This window comes from Candoia aspera, chromosome 2 (assembly GCF_035149785.1).
Source record: "Candoia aspera isolate rCanAsp1 chromosome 2, rCanAsp1.hap2, whole genome shotgun sequence".
Classification (NCBI taxonomy): Eukaryota; Metazoa; Chordata; class Lepidosauria; order Squamata; family Boidae; genus Candoia; species Candoia aspera.
In genome coordinates, this window is record NC_086154.1 from 42,069,385 (window position 1) to 42,095,977 (window position 26,593).

At 39.6% G+C, this 26,593-nt stretch overlaps 1 protein-coding gene across 1 annotated transcript in view; it reads left to right on the forward strand.

Annotated features, from left to right (window-relative positions):
- The window catches only part of UROC1 (urocanate hydratase 1), a 75,627-nt gene extending 56,041 nt beyond the window's left edge, over positions 1-19,586 (forward strand). Inside the window, exons 15-20 of the mRNA XM_063291671.1 lie at positions 1,659-1,729; positions 4,835-4,933; positions 6,563-6,662; positions 8,189-8,270; positions 15,823-15,922; positions 19,344-19,586. Coding sequence (XP_063147741.1) covers positions 1,659-1,729; positions 4,835-4,933; positions 6,563-6,662; positions 8,189-8,270; positions 15,823-15,922; positions 19,344-19,484 — 593 coding nt within the window. The 3' untranslated portion in view covers positions 19,485-19,586. The remainder of the gene's footprint in view (positions 1-1,658; positions 1,730-4,834; positions 4,934-6,562; positions 6,663-8,188; positions 8,271-15,822; positions 15,923-19,343) is intronic.
- Positions 19,587-26,593: the final 7,007 nt, after the last annotated feature.

Genomic DNA, 26,593 nt, shown 5'->3' on the forward strand with positions numbered 1-26,593 from the left:
TGTTTTGCCCCAGATGCATATACTGCATCCAAAGCAATATGTTTTTGTTCACTTTCTGTATAATAACATTTTAAAATTCAAAATTAGCTGCTTGAAAATTAGCCAGCGTGTCAAAGCTGCCCTACTAATGGGACAAATGGTTGCTCTGTAAGAACCAGAATATGTGTGAAGAAATCAACATTTCCTTAGACCAGGGCTGTAATGGGAGTGCAATGATGCTAAATAGCCTTAAGGAAGAATGTGCTCCCTGTCTTGGGTAAATTTAGATGGGCTTGGATGAAGTACAAAATAAAATAGAAAAGAAAAATTAAAATTATTTGAGGGTGGGAGTTAACTTCCTTTCTGACACAGAGACAATGTTGATGTTGAGGCCTTCAGCCTCTTTTACACCCTTAATAAAGATCAACAAACAGGAGGGGGGACAAAGTAAACTGAGGTAGCAACTTTTTAAAGAAGTGAAAGACAAATGGGTGCAAAATGCTGGCTAGGTGATATGTTTATTAAGCAAATCCAGTCACCAACTGTTGGTGTGTAACTTCACATTTTCAGAATTTTTCATTAGAGAAGACGCTAAGCTGGAGAAAGGGTGGGTAAAGGAAACAAGGCTAATGTTCATACCAGGAACATTACCAGGAGCTTGCAATTTCTTGTAGGAGCATGAAGCTATTTAAATTAGACTGTTGGGACTTTCCCAAGAACTTCTGGGATGAAAAATAAGATACAGTATTTTAGAAAAGATGTTCAAGGTCTAAGATAGTGGAAGGATGGTCAGGCTATCTATGATGGGCAGATGAACTGCAATACTTGGACACATGAAAAGGGATAAAATCATGAGGCATTTTAAAAACATTGCAGTTTCCAACATTAATGCAGAAACAACAGCCTTGCCATATTTTTATTTTATAAAACTCTCCTACGATGCTCCTCTTTGGATATTGCCTGAATATTTGTTGAATATTCGGAGATCCTTTGAAAAAAAATAAGAGATATTAATTGCTTTTCTGATTTCAACGTTTCTACGTCTTTTCATAAAAGTTCCCTTCATAATTTATTGCCAATCCCTTTTATTCTTATTTCAATATCAACATGAATGGGGAATAAGGAGTGCAGGAAAGGAAACAGTTACTTGGGAGAAATTTCTATTCATGTCAGACCCTTAATTCATATTCATTGGAGGTGTTGTTCTTTCAGGTTTTTAAAGAAATTCACAGGTTTTTTGAAAAACAAATTGTCATGCAGTATAATTGCTGCAAAGAACCAAATATTTTGGTTATTGCTCTCAAAAAGGTTGACGCATTAATTTTTGCAGCCTGATTCAGAGTACCTTATGGTAGAAGGACCTTGCTGTGGCAGGCCTGAAATATCTCATTATCAAGGAAAATACATGTATTTTGTATTTCTCTTGAATAGTATACTAAACCCGATCACAGCTGTGCTATGCTTTTCTTGCCTGCAGACAATGCAGGTTATCTGTAAATCTAGAGACAACTAAATAATTTATTCCTTCCCCCTTTGATAATTTGTGTAACATCACTGGGGTCATCCTAAAGGCAGATGTTTCCTGTGCTCTTTCATGGATATTTCAGAATCTGTTTGCAAACTGGCAGTGGCCTGATACTGCTTTTATGAACCATTTTATTTAATCTTCTCTTGCCTAGCAAATGCATCTGTGAAACAGCAGTACTACGATAACATCCGCTGGATTCAGGAAGCCAGAAGACATAAGTTGGTATGTAAATCCAGCTACAATGGTACTTAATAGGAATTCAGTGCCATTATTTCATAGTTTTATTCAATTTATTTTTATGATTTTTATCTCATCTTTCTGCCCATAAGGTGGCTGACAATTTTAAAAGATCCCTTCAAATCATTGCTTGAAAGAACATGTAGCATTTTCTTCATCCCAACTCCATTGTGCAATGGGACATCCAGTCAAAGTTGAGACCCCATAAAAGCTTGTATGTTGCATGTTGAAGCAATTCCTACATACCGTTGGCCGAATCTCAGTTTCCTCAAGGACCGTTTGCCCGGTGCAGCTAGACCCAGGGGCACAACTAGGGTCTGCGTCACCCAGGGCAAACATGGATTCCGCACCCATTTTGGCGACCCCCCAGCACTCATTTTGGTGCCCTCCCAGTGCTCATTTTGGCACCCCACCAGTGCAGCGCCCGGGGCACATGCCCCGGTTGCCCCCACTAGTTGCGGCCCTGGCTAGACCAATGACCATGCAGGGTGGGAAGAATCAAAACTCATTTATTGGAGGTACTTGCAACAAAGGAGGACTCCTCTTTCAAAAGAAGAGCAGTCTTTTATACTCAATTTCTGGCACATTACAACCTGGTTGGTTACAAAGCGTTCCTGCGTCGCAAGGTGATTGGTTACAAAATACAAACCAATTGGCTACCAAGTGTAGTCATGTTGTAAGGTGATTGGTTACAGTTTGCCTCATCGTCAGACATGTGCACTGATTACTGATTACACAATACCAGCTTCCTCTCTTCCTAGTTTTCATAGCTCGCCTTGCCCTGTGGGTGTGATTTTTAATATTATAATAAAACCTAGGTTACTCTAGGTCACTTTCGGCTCCCTGGCTGCATTCTGCGCAGACGCAACTGTCCTCTGGAAATCTCCATGGCTGCATGTACTGCACGTAGGCAGTTTCTCGGCCCTCAATACTGTAATCCAATCTCTTTCTATTAATCTAATCTTAACCTAGTTATTGGGCTTAATCTTGGGCCTAATGTTTAAAATGGCTGGCGAGACTTTCATGGTTATTTTTCTATTTTAAAAAAAAATTTACTTGAAAACCAGATACCAAGAAGAAGGTGAGAAACGTCTACAGTCTGATGTTCTACAACAGTGGTTACCTAAACTGTGGACTGCAGACCCCTGGGAGGGGGCATGGAGTTGTTGTAAGAGATGTACAACTTACCCCAAACATGGAAGGAACAAAAACCAGCTCACATGGTTCTGCTGCCCAAAAGATTCTTCATTGTCTGGGATAAGGTGGGAGAGAAACATTGGGCTGGCCTAGGAGGGAGAGTGAGAAGAATTGCACCAGATGAATTGAGTGGGTTCTTCCTTTCTTCCTCATGTCCAGCGCTGGTATTTCTCTCCCCCTCAGTCTATTCCCCATGCTGGCTGGGGAATTCTGGGAGTTGAAGTCCAGACATGTTAAAGTTGCCAAGGTTCAGAAACACTGGCTGATACTAAGTCTGCATATTTACAGGGATCCCAGCCAGACACCCCCTGCTTTGTATCTGGCTGGGATCCCTATGAGCCCATAAATGCTTTCACTCTATAACCAGCATCACAACTCCATGTGTGCCCCTTTCTGTTCTCTCTGTCCCCAGAGTTGTCCACCTACCCAATCAGGACTCCCTGTATATCTTCCTTACTAGCATTCTGATTCTAATACTTGCCTTACATGCAAAATGTCCCTGATTTGAAACCAGCAGTACTTTTTAAAATAATATTTTCTTTCCCTGAGCCACCTACTTTTCTGCTGCATTTTTTTAAACAGGTCTACCAGTGCACCATTTCATTCATCAAAAAAAAAAAAAAAAAAAAAAAACCCAAAAACACCTGAATGGAGAATTAGGTAGCTCAGGGAATGAAAATAGTAATGTAAAAGAAAATGTTTCTGCTGGGTTTTGAATCAGAGATATTCTACACCAGTGTTTCTCAACCTTGGCAATCTTAAGTTGTGTGGACTTCAACTTCCAGAATTCCCCAGCCTGTGAGTTGAAGTCCACACAGCTCAAAATTGCCAAGGTTGAGAAACACTGTCCTACACATAAGGCAAGTGTGATAACTATTATCCTAGTAAGGAAGATCTGTTGCAGCAGCATCTGCAGCAGATGTTACAGAGGGAAGATGAAAGAAAGGAATATCTTTCCACCAGCAGGGTAATTGTTCATAGTAGACTCATTCACTCTAGACTGAAGACCTTGCAAACTTCTCAGTCTGGACAGGATTGTCTTAAAACTGGTTTAAAGTTAAGCCAGTTAGAACACAGAGTAAGGGTGCAGTGCAGATATGCCTTATATGTGAACTTTGGATTTTCATGCTGTACCAAATGCTATCACTGGCAAGCAGTATTAGGCCTCTGGATGGCCCTACTACAAATATTGGCAGGTACCGTCTCCCTGCTGTGCTTCAGGCCATCGCTTTAGTGGTATCCCTCAGATATCCTGGGCCTGGGAACATGACATTGCCTGGCCTGCTTCAATGATGGTAAAAGCAGATTCAGAATGTGTGAACCTCTTTATTCTCTGCAGGTGCTCTGAATACGTAATCTGAAGAATTTATGTATTAAAAACTGATTCAAATCAGAGCTCCATTTTAATTTGCTTTCATTGCAATAACGTTCTTGTATGATGACTATACAAAAAAATCCTTTAGATGCATCATTTTTAATATTGGGAGACAATGTTTACCATTCCGGGGATAAGCCATGCAAAGTCTCTAGGAAGAAGCCAGATGAATTATTGTAAGTAGTTTTACATTATTGGCAAGAAAAGCTTCCTTTTTAGATTCCAGTTCCATCAGCAGTTCTAGATCTTATCTAACAATAATGTAACAACTAGTACTAGACTTTGAATCTTGATTTTAACTGAGTGGAAAATGGCAACTATAATTAAAATTAGATATCATGGAATGTAAGTGGAGATAAAATCATAGTCAGAAATCCTTAATTATGGAGGATGGATATTTGTAAATTTACTATCCTGCTTTTTTCATTGAATAGACCGGCATTGCCTCTGATCCACATCTGGACTGTGGAGGTACTGTAAGCCAAGGACTTTATTATTATATTATTTCTATATTTTAGGTTGTTGGTTCCCAAGCCAGAATTCTGTATTCTGATCAAAAAGGCCGCATAGCTATTGCAGTGGCTATTAACAAGGGCATTGCTGAAGGAAGAATTAAGGTACAGTTCTTCTGTGTTTTTATTCAACATAACCTGTTAATTTTCTTTGACATAGCAGATTGATTTGGGGATTGAAGAGGTCATACTGAGAGAAACAGAGAATTTTTCTTATAAAAATGCAAACCATCTAATGTCAATGAATTTCCACTAAAGTAACAGAGACGAATAGTTTGAAATGAGTGTGACTACAGTATAATATTAACCACAGGTTGTAAACGTACCACATGTTGTAAGATTTCTGAATGTTATTGTTGAATTCCTGTTGGAAAACCTCACAGTATTTTCTAATTCAGTGAACGAATCTCTTTTGTGCTTCCTAGTGCTTTCATTAGATGAGGTGCAGAGCCCCAAGACCAAATTCAGCCTCTCAATCTACATTTTACACCCTCTGAAACACTCCCAGATGGTGTCAGCAAAATTCAGTGGGAAAACTATCAATTTTCAGGAGCATGATTTTCCAGCTTTTTCTTTCTGGCACTAAAAGGGTGAAAAGTGCAAACATCAAATGGCAACAAGGCTTAACACTTTGTATTTGACTCCATCTGCTTCTCTCAAAAAAAAAAAGGGGGGGGGGAAGGCCAATAATGTTCAGTCCTGCCTTCCCTGGAGGTCTCCAATTTATTTTTTTATGTAAATGTATTGATAAAAAATAAGTTGCATTGCCCAGGTTGCAAAAAGTTGCCTTCTGCTTGACATGAAGATTTGTCACAAAGCATGGATGTTTCCCTGTGTGTTCTTTCTGGATGCATAGCCTGGGAAATAACATGAAGCTGATGCATCAATCACTTCGGGATTGGTCACTCCATGGGAAGACTCAGGAGCCTCTTGTTCAGAATGCAGTCTAGTCCTTAAGCTTCAGAGCCTTCTTCAGGTTCAGAAAGAAGCAGAGAGGTGCTCTCTCACACTCTCCAGCTGATATGGATTGATAATACCTCCAATTTGGTCAGGCTTAGTGTAAACCCAGAAGCCTTGCCTTTGCCTGTATAGATTTATTTTCCAGCTTGTACAGATTCAGGCTACATATAAATATTAATCTCCATGGAATATTTCTACATCTCATCTTTTTTTACCATTGTGCTCAAGACCTTCTGATACTTCACCATTTCAGTGAAACTGGAAAAGTGATCTTCATAATAATCAAGCCATCAGAAACATCACAGTGGTCTTTGGTGGCTTTGACCTAGTAAGATTAATTTTTTGTTGTTGTTGATCTTATTCTATGTATTTGAAATTATTTAGCCTGTAATTTATTTTGACAGTGTATTGAAGGCTTACAGAAAAGCAGCTGATAATTTTAAGTGCCAAAGTTTCATTATTATTGTTGTGCTTGTTGTTTATTTTTAGTATATTTCTCACCTATGCTTTAATTTGGAGCACTATCTGGACAGAGGTTGTCCATCACAATTTCTAAATGAATAAAACTGACTAACACATGGTATTATGTTTTCCCACTGTCTAATTCTTTGATTGGAACTACGTAGTTAAGCCAAATCTCATATTGGTTGATTTCCCTATTCAGGAACTTATCTTTAGCAGAACAATTGATTTCCTCTTCATCTGGATGGACAGAATTATGCCAAACAGCCCAGCTGATTCTGCCCTATTTTTTTCCTGTATACTTCTTTTCAGGCACCAGTTGTTCTTAGTCGAGACCACCATGATGTGAGTGGAGCAGACAGTCCTTACAGAGAGACTTCAAATATCTATGATGGTTCTGCATTTTGTGCAGGTTAGCCAAATAGATTGCAAGTATCTCTAGTAAACAGAATGTCTTTAAGATGAACAGCTACATTTCATGCTTATAACTGGTTTCACCTTTTAGTTTAAAAGTTTCCTTTTCCACTGTGGTTGCTTGTAAATCAAACCCCCCAAAACTGCAGCACCTTGGAGAGTAATCCTGCTGTTACTTGACAGCAGCCTCTTTAGTCAGGTGCTAGAAGTAGACAGAGAAGATGGTATGAAAACATGGCTGGGGTGAAGTTGCATCTTGCAAGTTGAGATGCAAAAAAGAGTAAGGGGGTGAAAAGGAGGGGGGAAAATTATCTCTTTGTACCCTGAACTACAGAAGATATTTAGAAAAAAATAGTCTTAGGAGAAAGCTGCTTTTTAGAGTTCTCTGCTGATGACCTTTGGGAAAGAAATGGGAAACCAGGAAAAAGAGGAATAGTTCAAATCCCAGAGTATTCCACACTGCAGCATTTTGTCACAGGGATCAAAGTATGTCTTAATTACATGTAATATGAACCTGAGACCAGGATAGCTCTAGAATGGCCAAATGCACATAGGGCAAAATGCATTTTAAAAGGGGAAATTTCAAACAATTCACTTTTTCCTGCTCCCAAATGACAAACTGCACCTACTGGAAATCTCACCTAAACAGTTGTCCTGCCCTCTTTTTGCATTTGATTATCCCAGGCAGAGCTACTGACTCAAATAGAATTCTAGTCTTATTCAAATATAAATTTAAAATCAACTGTTGCAAAGAGAATCATGAATGAATAGTGATAATAATTTTTCAATTAGCAAAAACACTGCAGTGAACAGTCAGTGACATTCAGGACAGCAAAATCTCAAAGTGGAGGTTATATTCTCACTTCCTGATAATCTTTCAGGACCTAATTTTTTTTGTCAATTTTTTTCATATTGACTAGGGCTCATGCTGCACATCTGCTTCTCTGCCTCAATAATGCCCTGACATCTGCAGGGTGGGGTGGGGGATATCAAAAAGCCAAGATGGTGGTCACAACAGCACAATCAGAACCCCACCCTTTCATGTCTACATCCTTCTTTCATGATGTCTCTAATAATTTAAACATATCTTGGATATGACTAAAACCTAGTTTAGACATTCAGCTGTTAGCTGATAAGCAGTGAAGAAAAGTTATTTTATTTGCATTCATTTGAGTTCAGGCTAAATGGTGTGCTTTAATTCGAAAGGACTAATTCATATAAATGCAAGGGAGCTTTGGGATAGGGCAAAAGGTCCAATGGACTCATTTTTGTTTGTATCAGTGGAAGATTTATTTATTTGTTAGATTTGTATCTCCAGGAGCTTGTAAGTGTCCAGTTTTCCCAGAAGAGATGCCCTCTAAAGACTTTGGATTTTTGAAAATAATGCAAGAGAAACAGCAATACCTAAACAAAGCCCACCAACAAAGCTTTTGCCCCAATACTTTAAAGATATTGTAGTCCCTCCCCTCCTTCCGCTTCACCATTGTATGTGGTTGTCATTTCTTTCTTTTTCTTCCCTAACAGATATGGCTGTCCAGAATTTTGTAGGAGATGCATTTAGGGGAGCAACCTGGGTTGCCTTACACAATGGTGGTGGTGTTGGCTGGTAAGGAGATTTTGCCTTCAAAGGGGAAGGATATGCTGACCAATGAGTGATGGAAGCTATAGGCAGATAGAAAGGCATATAGTGCTGCAGCTATTCATTGTAGCAAAATGAGCTTTTGCTGAGGAAATCTGATATGGTTTACTTCCCCAAATGTGTTCTCCAGCAGTATTGAATTTCAACTCCCATCATCCCCAACCAGTAGGTGGAGGCAGACTACTTCATGGAATATGTCTCCTTTTCCAGTGCTGACAGTACTTTTTTGACTGGGTTTTGTGCAGAACAATTGATGATTATATTTTTCTTACTGGTTTCTTTTATTTACCAAATTTATCTTAGATCTTCATTGTTTTTTTGGGAAACCCAAAAACTGTTTTGAGCATACTGGGTTTATAGTGGAAAGACAAGCTAAAATGTCATAATAAAATACTTGTACAATATTTTACTGCATACTGCAAATATTGCACAATCATTCAACATGATAGGTATACATGTCCATATGTCCTGGGCCTTGAAGTACCTCAACTTAATATGTTTACTTGTGAAATGATTGTGGTATTTACATTCAATGGATAGCTTCCTTCATCACTGATTATGTTTCAACTATATCCAACCTTTTGAAATGATATATGAAAGGACCATTTTTAAAACTGTTAGCTTCATTTAATTAGTAGACTTCCCATTCTACCAAATGTGGATAATATACACTGAAAACCTCCCTCTCCTCTCCTCTCCTCTCCTCTCCTCTCCTCTCCTCTCCTCTCCTCTCCTCCCCTCTCCTCTCTAAAATGTCAGATGTGGTTCAAGTCATTTTAACTGACTATCTCCTAACTCTTCATTATTTTCTTTTAATTATTTTCCTAGTATCCCAAACGTTTGTTAGGCAGCAGCCATAGCATTCTTTGGAAAACTCAATTTATGAAATGAAAAACAGGATTCCTTAAGGTGTGTGGGTATATTAAAACAGCATTCACTTCCAATTCTGTATTCTTGCATCAGCCTTCAAAATGTCAGTGAATGAGATGTGCATTTAGACTTCCCTCAAACAGCATTTACATCAGTGACCTTTGGGCCTCAATATAACATCCCCATATGCTAAAGGCAGCAGGGTTTGCTGACATAAAACAGGTCAGGTGTGGAACCATCTTTTTCTTCACTTCTGTCCCTAATTAGTTCTAATGTGTTTTTTAAAGAGCAGCAGAGGAAGAACTTACTCAAACTTCTGGTCATTCTGAGCTCCTCACATCTGTCACTTAGTAGCACTGGTGTCACCAGAGGATCTCCAAGTAGAAATTTGAGGCCCTACTGAGCGGAGTAAGCAGGAGGCCTCCAAAAATGAGAAGAGCAGCCTACTATGTTTTGAGGGACATGAATGGTAGTAACATACATTAAATAGCATGTCTGCTTCCTCCCCAGTGAGTCCATTAAGTCCAAGGACTAAAAGGACCTGGCTGGATTATTGCTTCAAGGCAGGGATGGACAATTTGTAAAAGTTATGACTCAGTCCTGTGCCTTGCTGCAGAGCTGCAGGAGACCTTCCAATGACATGCTGATATCACTATAAGTGATAGGCCAAACAAATGTGGGCTGTTGTTCGGAGGCTTAGGAAGGTTTAAAGGTGGAATTGGGAGGGGGAGGCCCCAAGAAGCAAGCACTTCCATTCCCACTCTTAAAAACCCTGCAACTCCCACAAAGAGTATTTGCTAAACTCTGATGGCACAATTTTGTCTCATTCTTTCACAATTTTTTTAGAGCAATTGCAGGGGAATAGGAATGGTTTACTTCCCAATATTCTTCTGTTCTCATTGCAAGCCTTATGTCTGAAGGGAAGGGAAATTGGAAATACTCTACAGCTGGAAACTGGGCAGTTTGTTGCTGAATTTCAATGAGATGATCTTTAGGTGCTTGGGACCATATGCAGCCCACGGCCCATAAGCTGCCTATCCTTGCTTTAGAGAACAGATACGTTATTTATTTATTTAATTTTTACCCTGCCTTTATTATTTTTGTACTCTATAGGGTTCTTCAACTCCCTGGACTATTTTGATTCCATTTGTGCTACTGAAAGGGAACTGACTTCCTCAGATAAAAGGGAATTTTATGAGGATGCAGTGGGATGCCTGAATGGTGTTGACTCTGTAGTTTTTGTAATGTAGTTTTGACTCTAGTTAACTGACCAGGGAGTACATTTTACTGTGTTAAATAGAGGACTAAAACATGCCAACATGAATGTTTGTCATCTGTTTCATTTACTGCTCTGTACTAAATAGGATGAGTAGAAAACAATAGTAAACTTGCTGTACATAAATGAGAATCCAGATGATTGGGCTTGTGCAGATCAGATACAATAGAAACATCTAGCCTAGTCATTGCCATTTCTCCAACATATACAGGTTTTTAATTTTTGATAGTTTGGTTGTGATTATTGTGTTTGTGATATAATGAGAGTTTGAACATTCCATAAAATGGTCAATATGGTTAACTACATTGATTTATCACCAAGAGTGTTCTGGGCTTGTTTTATGTTTAGAGGCTTAAAAGTGGGATTTCCTGTTTTTCCTTATTAGGTTGATAATCAAATAGAGGCAGGCATTATGTGTATAATTTTAGTTGGATCATATATGAAATGACCTTAGGGTTGGCCAATATCACAGAAGCTCAGTTTTGAAAGCCTCTTCATTAGGGGAGGCCAAAGTGATTCATACCAACCAAAAGGCAGAGGCAATTTATGGATTGAAGTACACAGTCAACAGAAGGATTGCTTGAGGGGCTTGGAGTTCTTTGATCACCTTGGAGACAGCCGTCTGGAAATTATTGGAGTAGTTTAGGTCAACATACCACATGTTTCTTTAATTATTTGAATATATGACCAAGTGCTAATGAGGACTCTGTGCTTTTCTATAAAAATGAAAAAAAAAGTTTGGAAAACAAACATGACATTGCAATTTAATTAATGAGCATATTTTGCGTGATTCTTCTGGGGCAACTCTTGATTTCACTTGACTTTGGGTTGATATCGAAATATATGTTAGAATTCTAAATTTCAATTCAGTGCAGGAATCCTAAAACAGGTTCTGCCCAGGCATCATATAGAGAAACTACATCTGTGAAATAGTAATGATTGATGAAACATTTAGTCAGAACATTGTCCAAAAATCTAGCTACTATGAGACCAGTTTGGGAGTACTGATTTAGTTCATAAAAGAACATTCTTAAAAACAGTGCTTGGACCTCAGTGAGCTGTACCATTATTCTCATCCATTTTAAATTCTTCCAGAAATGTAGCCATTCTGATTTATTACAGCAGAACCAAAGAACTGATGAAACAGATTCAGATCTGAAGCTTACATCAAAATCGATTATAGTGCAAGACAATGCAGTTAACCCAATCAGCCTCTAAGATGGTCAGATTTCCTTGTTGGTGGTTCTGGCAGCAGTCACACTAATAGGATCAAAAGTAATCATTTGGGGTATTCAGAATCCCCACCCACTTTATCTAAAAAGTGTCTTTGTGTCTCCTGCCGTACGCCAGAAGAGTTCTGGCAAGGTTTCATCTCATCAAGAGTTCCTTCCCCTGGGCCAGATAGGAAGCAATAGGCATGGCATAGCCACCGTAGTCAATCAGTGCTTGAGTGGTTTGTTCTGTTGTGCTCTGCCAGCTGTTGGTAGCAGGGAATTCAGTAATGGAGAGGCTTGCTTTTTCAGTGGCCCTTTCTCCCCAGTGTCTTTTCTTTTATGATTAGGTAGGCAATATGGGCCAGTCACCTGGGTTTTGGTCTTCCCACAATACTGCTGACTAGGTGGTGTTCATTTATTCCTATGCCAGACTGGCTCTGTCTTGGGCTAAATCTAACTGATTTTTGGTGTTTTACTTAAATGTGCAAGGATAACAAGCCCACTTTACGGTTTTGTGATTTAAAGATGTAAACTAGTAAGTGTACTATAGCATATCTGGGCTGTGAAAACCAGACCATCATTACACTGCAGCAAAATGAGTTTTCTGTGTGTTTGCAGCTATCTTGGATTTTTACAGCCCAGGCATGCTATGATTATTCTGGGAGTCCTAATTCCTATATAGCAGGGGTGGGCAAAGTAAGGCCCCTGAACCTTATTAGCCCCCATTTGTGTATGTATGCCCATAAGCTGCTCTGAAGAATTGCCACAAATTGGGAGCATGTTTAAAGGCAAGAAACCTACACAAATTTAATATATATTATTCTAAATTTATTTATCTTAGGAGGAAAAAAGGCCCACCCCAAACTTTCCCTAAAAATCCAGGAACATTAACAAAAAAATCCTCTTGCTTTTGCCCACATGCATGACAAGGCCCCACCTGTTTTACACCACCTTTTATGAATGAGGAGAAATTTGTTTCCTTCACTATCTCTATTTTATTTATATTTTAAAATGCATTTCCTCCTGATTTAGAAAAGCAGAAAGAAGTGGATTTATTTTGACTGACATGAGTCGCAACAACTAATTTGACATTACCACAATGGAATTCCAAACGGCTGTGCAATAAACTTAAATAAGTTTGTCTTAAATGGCCTGGCCTTTAAGACAACAGCTACTTAATCTCAGACATGTTGGCATTTTCATTATTTGTCTGAACAAGTACATTTTAGATGCAGTTCCTCAGGGGAACTGCAGCAGGCAGGCTCAATAACCCTTGGCATTCACACTAGGATAACAGTTGATCTTGTAGACTATATCGTGTAGGAAAATAATGAAATGGTTGTCTCCTTATCCCATATTAAAATTCTGATTACCTGTCATGTACCTTAAGCAATTTTCAGCAATATAGTTACCTAATTTTAGAACTGAGAGTCTCCCTAAAGATCATCATCTATGTGTTTAGTTACCCACCCAGAAGGAAAGAGAGAGAAAGAGAGGGAGGGAGAGAGGGAGAGTGAGAGAGAGAGAAATGTAGTCAAACTCCTACTCTGTGGGAGAATCTTGCAATACTAGCATTCCTGACAGATGACTCAACAGCACACTTAGAGTAGTTAAAAACCTAATTAAATCCCTCTGGCACACGTAACAGTAGTTATGATTTTTTAGAACAACAATTCTCCTTTTCCATTGGTTTGGGGCAATTTAAAATGAACACCCTATAATGGATCTAGAGGCCTACAGTCTAGCTGGTGACTTAAGTATTCTATAACTAAAGTCACTACCTCTTCCAGCGAAAGCTGAGATGTAGGATTCAGGGGAAGAATGAATTAGAAGTTTTCTTGGTTCCCAGGCAGTCCTGGACAGGGGTCCTCAGAGGAGCAAGGAGGTTAAGAAATAGATTTTGTTTGACTGGTCCTAAAACATAGACCTTCTGCCCAATCACCCTGGGAAAACTACATCTAGTAATGTAAATTTGGCAGGAAAAATATGGAGTGGCCATGTAGGTTATGTGATTTTTTTTTTCTAGTATTGCTTTAATTCAGTTGTATAGCCTTATTTTTGTTCCCATTTTCTGTCTTTCTATCCCTCTATTTGCCCACGTTAATGACTGCTAGTTTCAGTATGCAGATCTTAGTCTTATGCACCTTGATTCTGCTCTTCTGTTTCCTCAAGGCTTTCTTCTGTGGTCCATATTAAAATAAATCTCTTTCTTACTCTAGTGTTGAGTGTTCTACCACTGTGCACTCCAGTACCAGCTAAGCCTAACAGCCCTGTTTACGATAGAAATTGGAGCCATGTATTGAAAACTTTATTCCGGGTGAAGAGGATGTCAGGTTCCCAGACTAGAATTCAGCCAGCTGTCAGGCTTTGAATTTGACACAAGCTTTCCCCACCCTTAACATGTCATGGCTAGATAACATCTTTTTGCATACAAGGATGAAACCACATTGAACAGTTGATTGCCCTCTGCCAACATGAAGTGCAAACTTTTTAATATATCTATAGCAGTTAATTAGAACAGCTGTTTTTTTCCACCTTTCTCACAATTTAACAAATAATTTGCCTTGTGCTTTTCAGCCTTGGAGCTAGATTACTATTTGTTGTTGACATAACTGACATTTCTGTCTTGAGGAACTTTAGCTTCTAACTTAATCCCCACAACATCCTCTTCTCCATCCCTTCCCCTTCCATGTGTCTAGAATGACCAGGAGCCACTGCTTTTCCCTCTTGATTCAGACTGGCAGGAAGGGGAGGGGTTCTTCGCTTCCTCCATCTCCATGGTGATTGCCCCCTCCTTCTTGAGATCAGAATGAGAGGAATGGTTGACATTTCCCCTCCTCCTTCAATCTCCATGTCTGAATGCTATTTTTCAGTTGGAGCTAACAAGTTGCCCACAGCTTCAGAACTGTCTATTTCCAACAGGCAATGGAAATGTCTGTCATCTATCCTGACCTACATGCAGGGTTCCTGCTTATTTTAAGCATAGATTTAGTCAATGTTTAATTCCAAAAGTTTCATTGGGTGAGAAAGGAGTTGTGGCAAGCTCAAAAGATTGTAGCCCACATCCTGACTTAGCATGTAAAATTCTAGCATATTTCCATACTGAACATCTTGCAACAGACAGTGTATTTTATACTTGTTAAATGTCAGCTTCCTGACAGGATCCTCAGATTTAGCTCTCAGCCATGCCATGACAATAATGTAGATGTGGGGTTGCCCACTTTGTAGCTTCCTCAGTCATTTGGTTTATCAAGAATCCTACATAGGTTTGATCAATCGGCAAATCCTCTTATCTCTGGGAATTACACAGTTGACTTCGCGCAAGGTAAACAAGAGATCTTCTTAGATTACTATTATGTTTGGCAAAAAAGCAGGCACTTGGCACCAAATGGCTCTGGTAATGGCAGGTCATGCAGCTGCTGCAAGGTGAGCTGGACTCCCCCTGGGAAAGGACACATTTGTTGGGGTGCCGGTTGATCCTGCCCTACCCCTGGTAGCCCTATGGGTCTGATGTTGGAACAAGCCATTGGCTAACTGATCAATGGTCAGTGGAATTTGTGGGAGTGGAGCCAGTAGCCATTATTTTAAACTTTGGATCACATGCAGTGGCTTTCTTCTCACTGAGGTGGGAATAGATGGGAGGGCATTCAAACTGTCGAGCTCCCTGAACTGAACTCAGCAGAAGCTTCCCAGAACCTCAGTATGGCACTGGCAGGTCGGTATTTTTACTACCTACTGGCAGGAACTTACTTTATTTGATGTTTGCAGTTTGAAGTTGAGACCTTTCTTAAACCTGTGGTGGTGAATTCAAGTGTCTCTTTTCCCTGCCTTTCCCAGTTTAAAGGATATTTCACATTGGACTTTTCAGCCTTGGAGCTAGAAGAGTGTTGGTGGTCGGCATAATTAACATTTCTGCTGTGAGAAACTGTAGCTCCCAATGTAATTCCCGGGGAGTGGGGCAGGACTCTCCTGCCCCAGTCAGATTCCAGGTGAGAGGGATACCTTTCCATTTACTGACAGTGTAACTAGCTGCTTGGGTAGGACAGTTTTACCTGGGGAATAGCCATACCTAGGCACTCTAGAACTACCCCCCTCTCTCAGTATATGCCTGATTAACTCCACAAAAATGAAGAGGTTTTTTTTGTTATTAAATTTAAAGGGGAGAAGTGATCAATGGAGGGTTTGGCCTTGTCCTGGATGGTTCAGCAGGTGCTGAAGAACGTGCAAAGATGATGCTGAACTGGGATGTTTCTAATGGGGTAAGTACATCTATTTTATCTTTCAATGTGAAAATATACATTAAAAAAACCCGTAAACATATACAATCATAGAATCATAGGGTTGGAAGGGACCTTGGAGGTCTTCTAGCCCAACCCCCTGCCCAAGGCAGGAATTCTCATACCATCTCAGACAAATGGATTTTCTAACCTTTTCTTGAAAACCTTCAGCAATGGAGCACCCACAACTCCAGGAGGCAAGCTGTTCCACTGCTTATTATTCATCTATAAAATATGGGTTTTCCTAAATAACTTAGTAAATTTATTGCATATTGCAAGGATATTTGGGTAAATTCCTTTGCTGTCTGGATGCTAACAGTATGTATTACAGATTTGATGGGATCTTCAGGACTTGCTTACTATCTGTATGGGATGATTACAGAATGAGGAACGTGCCTTTCAAGGCAAAATCCATATCACTTTCCGTTTTACCCAAAAGGAAGATGACATAGAATTTAAGACAATTGCAGCCACCCCCTCCTCCAGGATGATACATAGAAAAAAATTATACACACATTCTGTGCAATGTTCAACTTCCCCACTTAGTAATCTTAGGGGGGTTCCTAATTTATTTCCAGATAAACGATATATACTATATATATATAATTGCAGATGCTGTCATATTATACAAGCTCATGGCATCTTAAAAACTTGCTTATTCCATTTACTGAAAGCAGTCTCCTTCAACCTAGTTTAGAACTACCAAATTGCTTTCAATACCTCTCTGAACTAGGAATGCTGAGAATGTCCTTAAAGGGCCACAAATACCACTATCTCACAGATTACGCATTCACAGCCTGTGCTACCTGAACAGCTTCTGTAGTCATCATATTTCATAACTGCAAGAGTAGAGTAGATAAAACAGTGAAGCATATTGTTGCTGTGATTCTTACAGTTGTCACATTAACCACTGAAATGACACCACCTTAGTATCATCTTATCTTGATATCTTATCAATTATGAGATTTCTGAAGTCAACATCCTATCATGTTGGCTATGCTCCCATACTCCATTATAGTGGTCTTGATCTGAGCTCCAAATAGCCTCCAGAAACCAACAGTGGTGTGTGCTAGTGCACTAGGCAATTAATTGATAGCAGCAGTAGCAGCTTGCCATTTTAAAGAAGAATTTCCAGCTGAATCAATCAAAGGCTGCCTTTGCACAGTTCATGTAATGGCTGACGGTTAATGAGAGCATTTGAGAAGGAACGGATTTGTCTCCTTGCCACTAGTGCCACTAGGACACCCTGGAGAAGATGCTGATGCTAGGGAGAGTGGAGGGCAAAAGGAAGAGGGGCTGACCAAGGGCAAGGTGGGTGGATGATATTCTAGAGGTGATGGACTCGTCCCTGGGGGAGCTGGGGGTGTTGACGACCGACAGGAAGCTCTGGCGTGGGCTGGTCCATGAGGTCACGAAGCGTTGGAAGCGACTGAATGAATAAACAGCACCACCACTAGTGCCTCATTGGTTGCAACCCAGGCAAAAGTGGATTGGTTTTGTTGCTTGCCATTCACCTGTTTCTACAGTGTCAGCTGGCTGACAAGCTAGCTAGTTGTTGTTGTTATTGTTATTGTTGTTATTGCTGTTATTATTATATTTATATACCTCCTTTATTATGTACAACCCTAAATGAGGTACTTAATTTTCCCTCCTCCTATTTTTCCTCAGCAATAACACTATGGGTTGGACTGAGAACGAGTGACTAGCTTAGTCACCCATCCAGTTTTCATGCCTAAGGGAGGACTAGAACTCACAGTCTCCTCATTTCTAGTCCAGCACCAAACTGGTTCTCTTGGTAGTTATAAACTCATCTGGTTAGACCGAAATGAGGAGGTATAGGTAGCTGCTAGAGCCACAGCTGCTAAACAGGATGGGCAGTAAGGAGCAGGCTGGAGAAAGCTGCACTCTGAACTTACTTGCCCAGGGCCCCCTCAAACCCAGCAGTGCCTTGCAACTCGATTCAGGGTTTGATCACCTCTAGAACAAGTCTACTAGAGAGGAAGAGCTTTGGGGTATTAACATTGGTTTAGCCCCTAAACAATGTAGGTGCTTAAAGGAATAATGGTTATTTTACTCTGGGGAATGGAACTATTTGTTAGATTTAAAACCCCTAGAGAACATTCTGTTACGAGGCAGCATAAAAATAACATTAAATATTTGGAAGTGTATAAGGGGATCTGCTACTTTGATCAGCATAGCAACCTTAGATACAGACTTCAGAAAGAGTTGTAGTGGCTTGTTCCCAATTATACTTGTCCACTACTGCTGCTGTAAGAAATATCCCCTCCCTCTGAAGTATCCCACTTATTCTCTCATCCCCATCTCTCCTCTGGAGAACTGGGGTATTTCCAAGTGGATCTGAAAAGATATAGAGATGTGGGGGGAGGGGGGAAGGAGAGAAGTGGAAGTGCTATTGGGTGAGGGGAAATCCAGTCATCTGACATTGAGTAGACTTTTTACCTGTGCCTTCTTGACCATTTCTAAAAGTGATGTAGATAAATTGTGACACACAATTAATCATTTGTCCTGAGCTATGAGGTACAAATTCTTAACAAGATTCATTTGTTAGTGTGGGATGATACAAATAAAACCTATTAAAAAAAGGGTCCTACTGATATGGCTAATGTACTGCAAGTAATATCAGAGTTCTCCTAAGCTTCATCCTCTTACTGACTCTTGTTCTGGAATACATGAAGTAATCAAAATAAATAACATTCTATTCTCCAGAATCATTAATCTTGAATTAAACATATGTTTTACCTGCTGGCATATATTTTGCCTGTTAGCTTAGCTCTTCCCAACTTGGCAGCCTCAGCATGTACCAGGACCAGAATTCCTAGAATTCCCAAAGGCTATGCTAGATGGGAACTCTGCGGGTTGCAGTCTCTGAAAGGCACCAAGGTCAGGGAAAGCTATTTTAGCTGAATAATTCAATATGCATGGTTTTCAAATATTGTCTTCAAGGCACAATGTTTTCCCAGTCTTTATTTCTAAGTTCAGCGTTAAGTGATGAAAAATAGCTTACTCTTTCTATGAAATGAACAAGAAATGACATAAATCAAAATAGTATAATGTATTACAGATTACATTTGGTGTGCTAATCTTCTAACCTGAGGGAAATAACCTTGCAAAACATATTCCTTATATTATGTCAATCTCTAGAAGACGCTATCTAGGAATATTTAAAGTAGAACTAAAAATTGTATTATCTTTATCATCTCAGGATATTATTTTTTAAAATTTGTACAAGGGCCAGGTGCTACAGCAAGAATATCAAGGAATCACTCAATTTAGAAAAAAAATACTAGATGTATTTTCTTAAAATACTACAGTATATATGTAAGTAGTTGGAGATCTTATACTTTCTGTACTGTATCCATTCATTTTTATTTTATATGTGCAGGTTGCTAGACGCTGTTGGTCTGGCAACAACAACGCTTATGAAAGCATCTGTCAAGCCATGGACAAAGACAAGAATCTGAAAGTGACACTTCCACATAAGGTGATAGACGACAGCATCTTGGAACAAGCTCTGAGTTGTTAATTGCACACTTCCATTTATTCTGTCTTTTTCTGATTGCTACTTCCTTCCTGTTCTACCCAAAAGCTGTCATTTATGATGCAATAAAAATAATGGTTGAATTTATCTTTCAAGAAAGTAACACTAACATAAATCAACATTAGTAACATTAACTTCAGCATATGTTGAACATTAATGCAAGTTTTTCAAACACAACCACCAAGTGATTCCCAATCTAGGAATCTTGATATGCACTCTAAAATTAGAGCACATGGCCATTCCACTTGACAGATTAGAAATCCAAGCAGAAAGGGCAACAGCCAATTTGACAGATTATTTGACAAATTAGAAATCCAAGCAGAAAAAGCAACAGCCAATACATTTTCATTCCATTTCTACTGCTAATCATAATGCTACTGCTTGCGGCAATTTGTTTTTTAGGGTTGTGGTCAAAACTCAATATTACTGCATTTAGCTCACAACTCCTCTCCTGCCCTTAACGTCACAGCAAAATCTAACTCTCGCTGAGCTCTATTCAAAATCCACTTTAAAAAGCCTTGATTTCAATAGTGTTCTTTGGCTGATTTGTATGGAGATGAAGGATATGTAATACACTTATGATGGCTCCCTAACAATTCGGCCTGTTGACTTCCTCTTTGTTACCTCTGGGCGAGAGAGCTATCGCATGGTCCAACCTTTATTCAGGTTTCAGCTTTTTGCCGATATTACATACTGTCTCAATCAAATTGTAAGTTCACCTCAAAGAGTTATAGTTTTGCTCTCTTTTATATGACTTGGGACCAGGCTATCTGAAAAACCTTATTCTCCCTTATGAGCCTGGCCAGGTTTTAAGATCGTTGGGAGAGGCCGTTATCATGATCTGACCACTGTCAGAGGCATATCTGAAAGAAACACAAGATGGAGCCTTTTCAGTGGCTGCTTACAGGCTTTAGAATTATTTGCTAACGAGGATCAGGATTGATTTCTATTATCTGTCTTTTTTTTCATACAAGCATTTTTCAGATAAATTAAGCTGGTTTGACTATTGAGTTGTGTGGCTGTGATAATTTAAAATAATGTTTTAGTTATTTAGCTGTGTTTTTATTTACTCTCTTGTATGTAGTATGTTCCTGGAAAGAAAAGACCAGATGACATTTCTAACCTTTTAATATTATTCACCTTCTTAGCTACTTGACAACTGCATATACAAAAAGGCTATTTTTTTTTTAAGAAGTCACCATTCTGCTCTTCAGTCCCCAAATATCTCCACTGAGTTAATGGCTTTTGATGTGATAGAGTACCACAGTTGTGGCTGCTACTTGGAATGGATGATAAAATTATCCTTGGCTGCACACGGATAAAACATTTTGACTTACATTGCTGCAGGGATGGATTCTGCTCCATGCTATCACTGAGATGGTGCGCATCGTAGTCATGAAAGCTAGATCAGGGTATTTCTGACTTGGTATCAAATAATCCCCCATATATTGTTCATGTTCCTGCATTTTTAATTTTGTATTTACCAGTAATTTTAAAAGCTCTCAATTTTATTAGAGAATGATTGCATATACCCTGCTGAATACAGCCACAGTAAACATATTTCAGCATCTCACTTGGAAACTGGTGCCTGGACGTTTTAAAGTCAGATACTTTTACTATGAAAACATATTGTTGATTTAAAGTACAGGATCTCCCAATATTCTTTCTTTGAATCACAGGAAGTACCTTCTCATAGCATTATGCCAGATTTATTTCTCATCCTCTTGAATTTACAGGGGCACACAGAGTAACTTTCAGATCTAGGAGTTAGCTGAGTAGCAGACTGCGGTCTGGGTCTGATTCCGAAAGGGCAGGCAACAGTCCAGTGAGATGTAGATAGAAAATGTGTCATTTGAAGGGAGGGCTGGAGATCAGGCAAACAAAGGCCAGAGACAGATAAAGATGATTTCCACATTATTGAGTTACCGTGTTCTCCATATGTCCTCTAATTGGTAGAAAACTACATGGGCATGAAATCTGCTGTCCTCACTATGGATCCCCATCCTGTTGCCTCTGTTCCCAGCCACTGCCAATCACCAGACTTCTTTTCTTAAGGCAGCATTTATTACTTTGACAATGGTGCAGCTAAGGACAATTGGAAGATTATTTCACCCGTAGGCTGGGAAGAGATGAAAGCAACACCATGGGAATATGGGGGGAAAAAGAGGTTGACAGACATTTTTGCACTGTGGTTAAATGCAAGTGGACATGATCATGAAGTGCTGTGATTATTGTTAAATGGGATATTTGCTCTTTTGTTTGGAAGCTGAACAAATAATTTTCATCTCCTTCAAAAAATGTGGTTTTTGCAAGTATTTTGTTCCATGGATCCATGGCAGCAGTTTAAGTTAAATTATTAGTGAATCACTCCTTGTTGACAAGTCTAAGCTAGTTCTATAGCAAATGCTAAATACTTCCTATTCTTAAACATCTTACAAAGATTTCACACTGTTGTGACAACTGAATATTGTCCCACATCAGCTTGGAGAGTAGTATCAAGTGGAGTGCTCCAGGACTTTGGGCCAGGCCCACGCTGTTCCACGTTTTTATGAATGACTTAGCCAAAGGGGATAGTGGACAGGATGATTATCTGATTTACACGTGACACTAAACTAGGAGTGGCTAATCTTTAAAAGGAAAAGAGAAGATTCAAAAAGATCTATACAGGCTCAAACAGTGGGCTGAACAAAATTTAAGAGGGAGAAATATAAATTCCTGCATCTGGGGAGAAATAAAATGAAAAGCACAAGTATAAGATAGAGGAGGTCTGATATGGCAGGAGTACATGTCAAAAAGATCTGAGTATTCTAGTAGATTGCAAGTTGAACATCCGCCAACAAGGTGATGCAGCTGTTAAAAATGTAAATGCAATTTTGGAATGTATTAACAGAAATAGGCTCCAGATCGCAGGAAGTAATTGCCCCACTCTACTCTGCCTCAGTCAGTCCCTACTGGGAATACCTGGCAGTCTAAAAAGGACATCGACTAACTGGAGGAAGTTTAGAGGAGACCTACCAAGATGGCAAGGGGAATGGAACCCAAGTCCTGAGGGGAAATGAGTATGTTTAGCCTGCAGGAAGGGAGGTGTGATAGCAGCCTTCTTCTGTCAAAAGGGTTGTCATATGGAGGAGGGAGTGGACTTCTGGGTTACCCTGGAGAGCAGGTCCAGAACCAGTGGTTCAAACTACAGGGAAGTGGGTTCCAGTCAGATATTACAAGGAACTTGCTGATGGTAAAAGCTGTCAGCCGGTAGAATAGGCTGCTTCATGAAGTGATATGTTGCCTTTCATTAGAGGTCTTCAATTGCTGGATAGCCATCTATCCAAAATGCTTTAGCAGATCCTGCCCTGGGGTTCTTCTTCAATGTAAGAGGTAACAAACCACTAGAAAGGTAGTAACCAATTAAGTAAAATCATTGGAGAATTGAAACTTTTTTGCTATTCAGTTTTAGTAAGATATGTGTGTAGCTTCATTTAAAGCTACAATTCCATATTTAGCAATGAATAATTAGCTTATTGTGCAAATAGATATAAGGTGATATAGCACCACCTACTGTTTGAATTGTATTGTAGGAAAAAATTATCATACTGTACCTAATAATGTGAGAAGGGCAGTTTGGTGCAGTGATTAAGGTGTCAGGCTAGAAACCGTAAATTCCAGTCCTGCCTTAGGCACAAAGCCAGCTGGGTGACCTTGGGCCATCAGGCCTAGGAAGAAGGCAATGGCAAACCACTTCTGAAAAACCTTCCCAAGAACACTGCAGGGACTAGTCCAGGCAATCGCCAGGAGTCAAAAACTGACTCAAAGGCACCCAATAAATAAAGTGAATTCCTCAGCAGCTACAATCCAGCAAATTATGGGAACGTAAAGGTCAAATTGAGAAGTGTTTAAAGGTGCTGAACAGTTAAGATTTTAACTTCAAATATTATATTTGTTTTCATTTCAAGGCACAAAATAATGCTGGAGTTTATGTAGTCAAACCAATACTGGCAACTCACTCAAGATTTATAGAAAAGCAAAAATCTATGAATAGAAAATGGGGGAAAAGCCTTTTCATAATTAAGACTGAGCAGGCTTAGTGAAAATCTGGCCCAAAGACTTGTTTCACAGGACGTTAAAACCAAACCAACCGCATTATGGCTTATCACAGTGTATAGTCAAGTGAACAGTGAATACAAACAACATTTCATACTACAGTATTTTGCTGCAAGTCATACATGCATATGTTAGAATATTTCTTTAACTTCACGGAAATAATGGGGTGAAATCCATAATCAAACAGTTAAGGATCACCAATTCCTGTATTTTTAAGACTATGTCTCAGCTATAATACTGCCTGGCTAATTCTAGGCCAATTTTTCCCCATTTAGATGGGTTGGGGTTTCAAGTCAGCATGGTCAAAGTTGAGAGTTAAAGTCCAAGAGAGTTGGAGGGCACCAAATGGTGGAATGCTATTCTAGAGTGTATAAGAAAGCAGTAAGATGAAAACTGTAACAAACAATATGAATGCCTTAAGGAAAGAAACACCATTTAGTTATCAAATTAATTAGGCTTCAGGGTTGGTGACTGTGGTGCAGAGAGCAGATTCCCTGACATTGCGCCGGCAACTGTGGCTGAAGATACCCAACAGATACTGGCTGTGAAAGCCTATACCAGTAGATCCTGGCTAGTTCCACATAATTCTCTACATCCAATCTGGCTTTGGTACCTTAATTTTGTCACACAGAGACCATCTGGACAGGTATGAATTGGCACTTTTCCTTCATGTGGAAGATTCAGAATGCAACTCCTTCCACTCCCTTTAGCTAAATTTTCATTGCACGTTTTTCTGCCATGCCTCATTAACTAATCTCCCAGGTTGTTATGCAATCTCTTTATGAATACCCTGTAGATTTGCTAATAGTCTCAGCAAAAGTGAGATCTGTGCTCCTTTCTAAGCAGGAGATCTTCCAGCTCTGCCTGGAGTTACATTCCCCCCAAAAGAACAGGTATCCAGTTTAGTGGCAGTTCTGGATCCCTATCTCTGTTCCTCCAGACCAAGTCAATTGCCAGGAGTTCCTTCACCATTCTGTAGTAACACATAAACTTGGCCTTTCTCAAAGCCAATGACTCTAAGCGGTGGTGTACCTGCTGATAACCTCCAGCCTGATTACTGCAATGGGGCTGCATTGGTATGTAGTCCGGAAACTTGAGTTACACAGAATTCAGCAGCTAGACTGACTTCTGGAAGCAGTCAAGGACATCACATTGCACCTCTGCTAAAAGTGCCCTATCAGCTGCCAAGTTGTTTTCAGGTGGAATCTCAAGTGCTGGTTATTGCCTCTAAGTCCCTAAACAGTTTATCCTTCTTTTGTATGATTACACACTCAAGTGCTGGAGATCGTTTGGGGATATCTGCCTATAGTTGCTGCAGGCACATTCACTGGAGAGTTGCCACCCCTGATGTCTGAAGTATAATCTTCCCTTGTTGGTATTCTAGAAGATCTTAAAACACGTGTTAGTGGATGTTTACTTTCATTTTTAATGTTTGTTATTTTACTACCTTCATTAACATGTGAAATGTTTTATGGTAATTTCCATGAGATTACAGTAGTTAGTGGTATAAAAAGATTAGTAAAATAAATAACAGCACAGCGGGAAATATTTGAGGACATTATCTGTACCAATCAGGCCGGAAATCACCCCATCATCTGGTTCAATTGGCTTTGGCTTAATGTGTTGCATAAACCCAGTCACTGTGATTTGTAAATCATGATTTATGGTTTAGTGTGTTATGCAAACCAGCAAAGTGTACCCTAGTCAACAAAGCAAGGTTAAAACAGAAAGTGTGGGTCCAGCCTCAGAGTCATCTGCAGTCCAGTTGTATTATCTGGAAAGAGAATCTGTAATAGACAGAAGCATGTCTACAACTTTTAATAATATTTAACTAAAGCAGCAGCTTTTTTTCAATATATAGAATGCAAACAATACATACAATCTTCTTTCTTAGAAGATACTGCATGCATATCTCTTCCTGTACGATGCTGCTGCCCTACAAGCCCATTACAACTGGGAAGATCTTAGTTTAAGGATGGCTGCCCTAGCTGATACAATTCTGGACCCAGACTTTTCTGCTACTTCCTCAAAATATCCACCTTGCTGTTTCTTTGTTCATACTTCTGTATTTTAAATTACGTGCACCACATTGAGAGGTTTACATACAAATGTAGTGTAAAATAGATAAACAAGCTTATAAAAATAATAAAGGCGGGATCTAAAATAAATAAAAAATAAAATAACTGCTACAGGGAATTAATCCTCTCTCCTGGCCTCCTGTCTTTCTCCTACAGCAGTTACCTTTCAGTGTTTATTTCTGCTTTTCTAGAGTTTGCCTCCCCAAAGGAACCTATTAGACTGGACGTCACTAAACAAAGTATACGCTGAAAACGGTATCACAGAAACCTTGACACTTGCATTAAGCTTAAGGCAGCATTAATACCCACTTCAGACCTGCAAACATAAAGGGCAGTGATTCTGACACACGTACGGCTGCTTTGTTGGAGGCAAAGCAAGCGCCGCCGCGCAAGTCTTCCAGAAAGTCCTAATAATGGCTTGGAAACATTCTTCCATCTCCAGCAGACGAGGGTGCGCGAAGGCTATGATGAAGGGAAGCCAGTTTATACGGGATTAAATTTGGGAAGGTATTTCTAGGTGGAAGTATCAGTAATAAGAAAACATCCGCGGGCAAGGGACTAAGGAATCTGATCTCCGATGACGCTACCCAGCAGTCCCAGCCGTCTTAGCTAATGACGAAGGTCGGATGTCATGAGTGCTCCACAGTCCTGGCGGAAGTGGGATGAATTGAAAGCACCATTTAAGCAAATCTTAGTTTTATTTACGAGGTTCGTTGCTAGCAGAGTGTTAGCGGTATTGAGAGGGTGTCCACTGAAACTAACAGAAGTTACTCTTTAATTATTGCTCTAATATCATGACATTTACTAGATCCCTATTTACCAAGGAGCATAAACCCCATGCAAAGTGGGATTTCTTTCTTAGTAAATATGCTTTAGTGCTGAACAAAAAAGCAAGACGTAATGGGCTTGCAAATCTCCCTG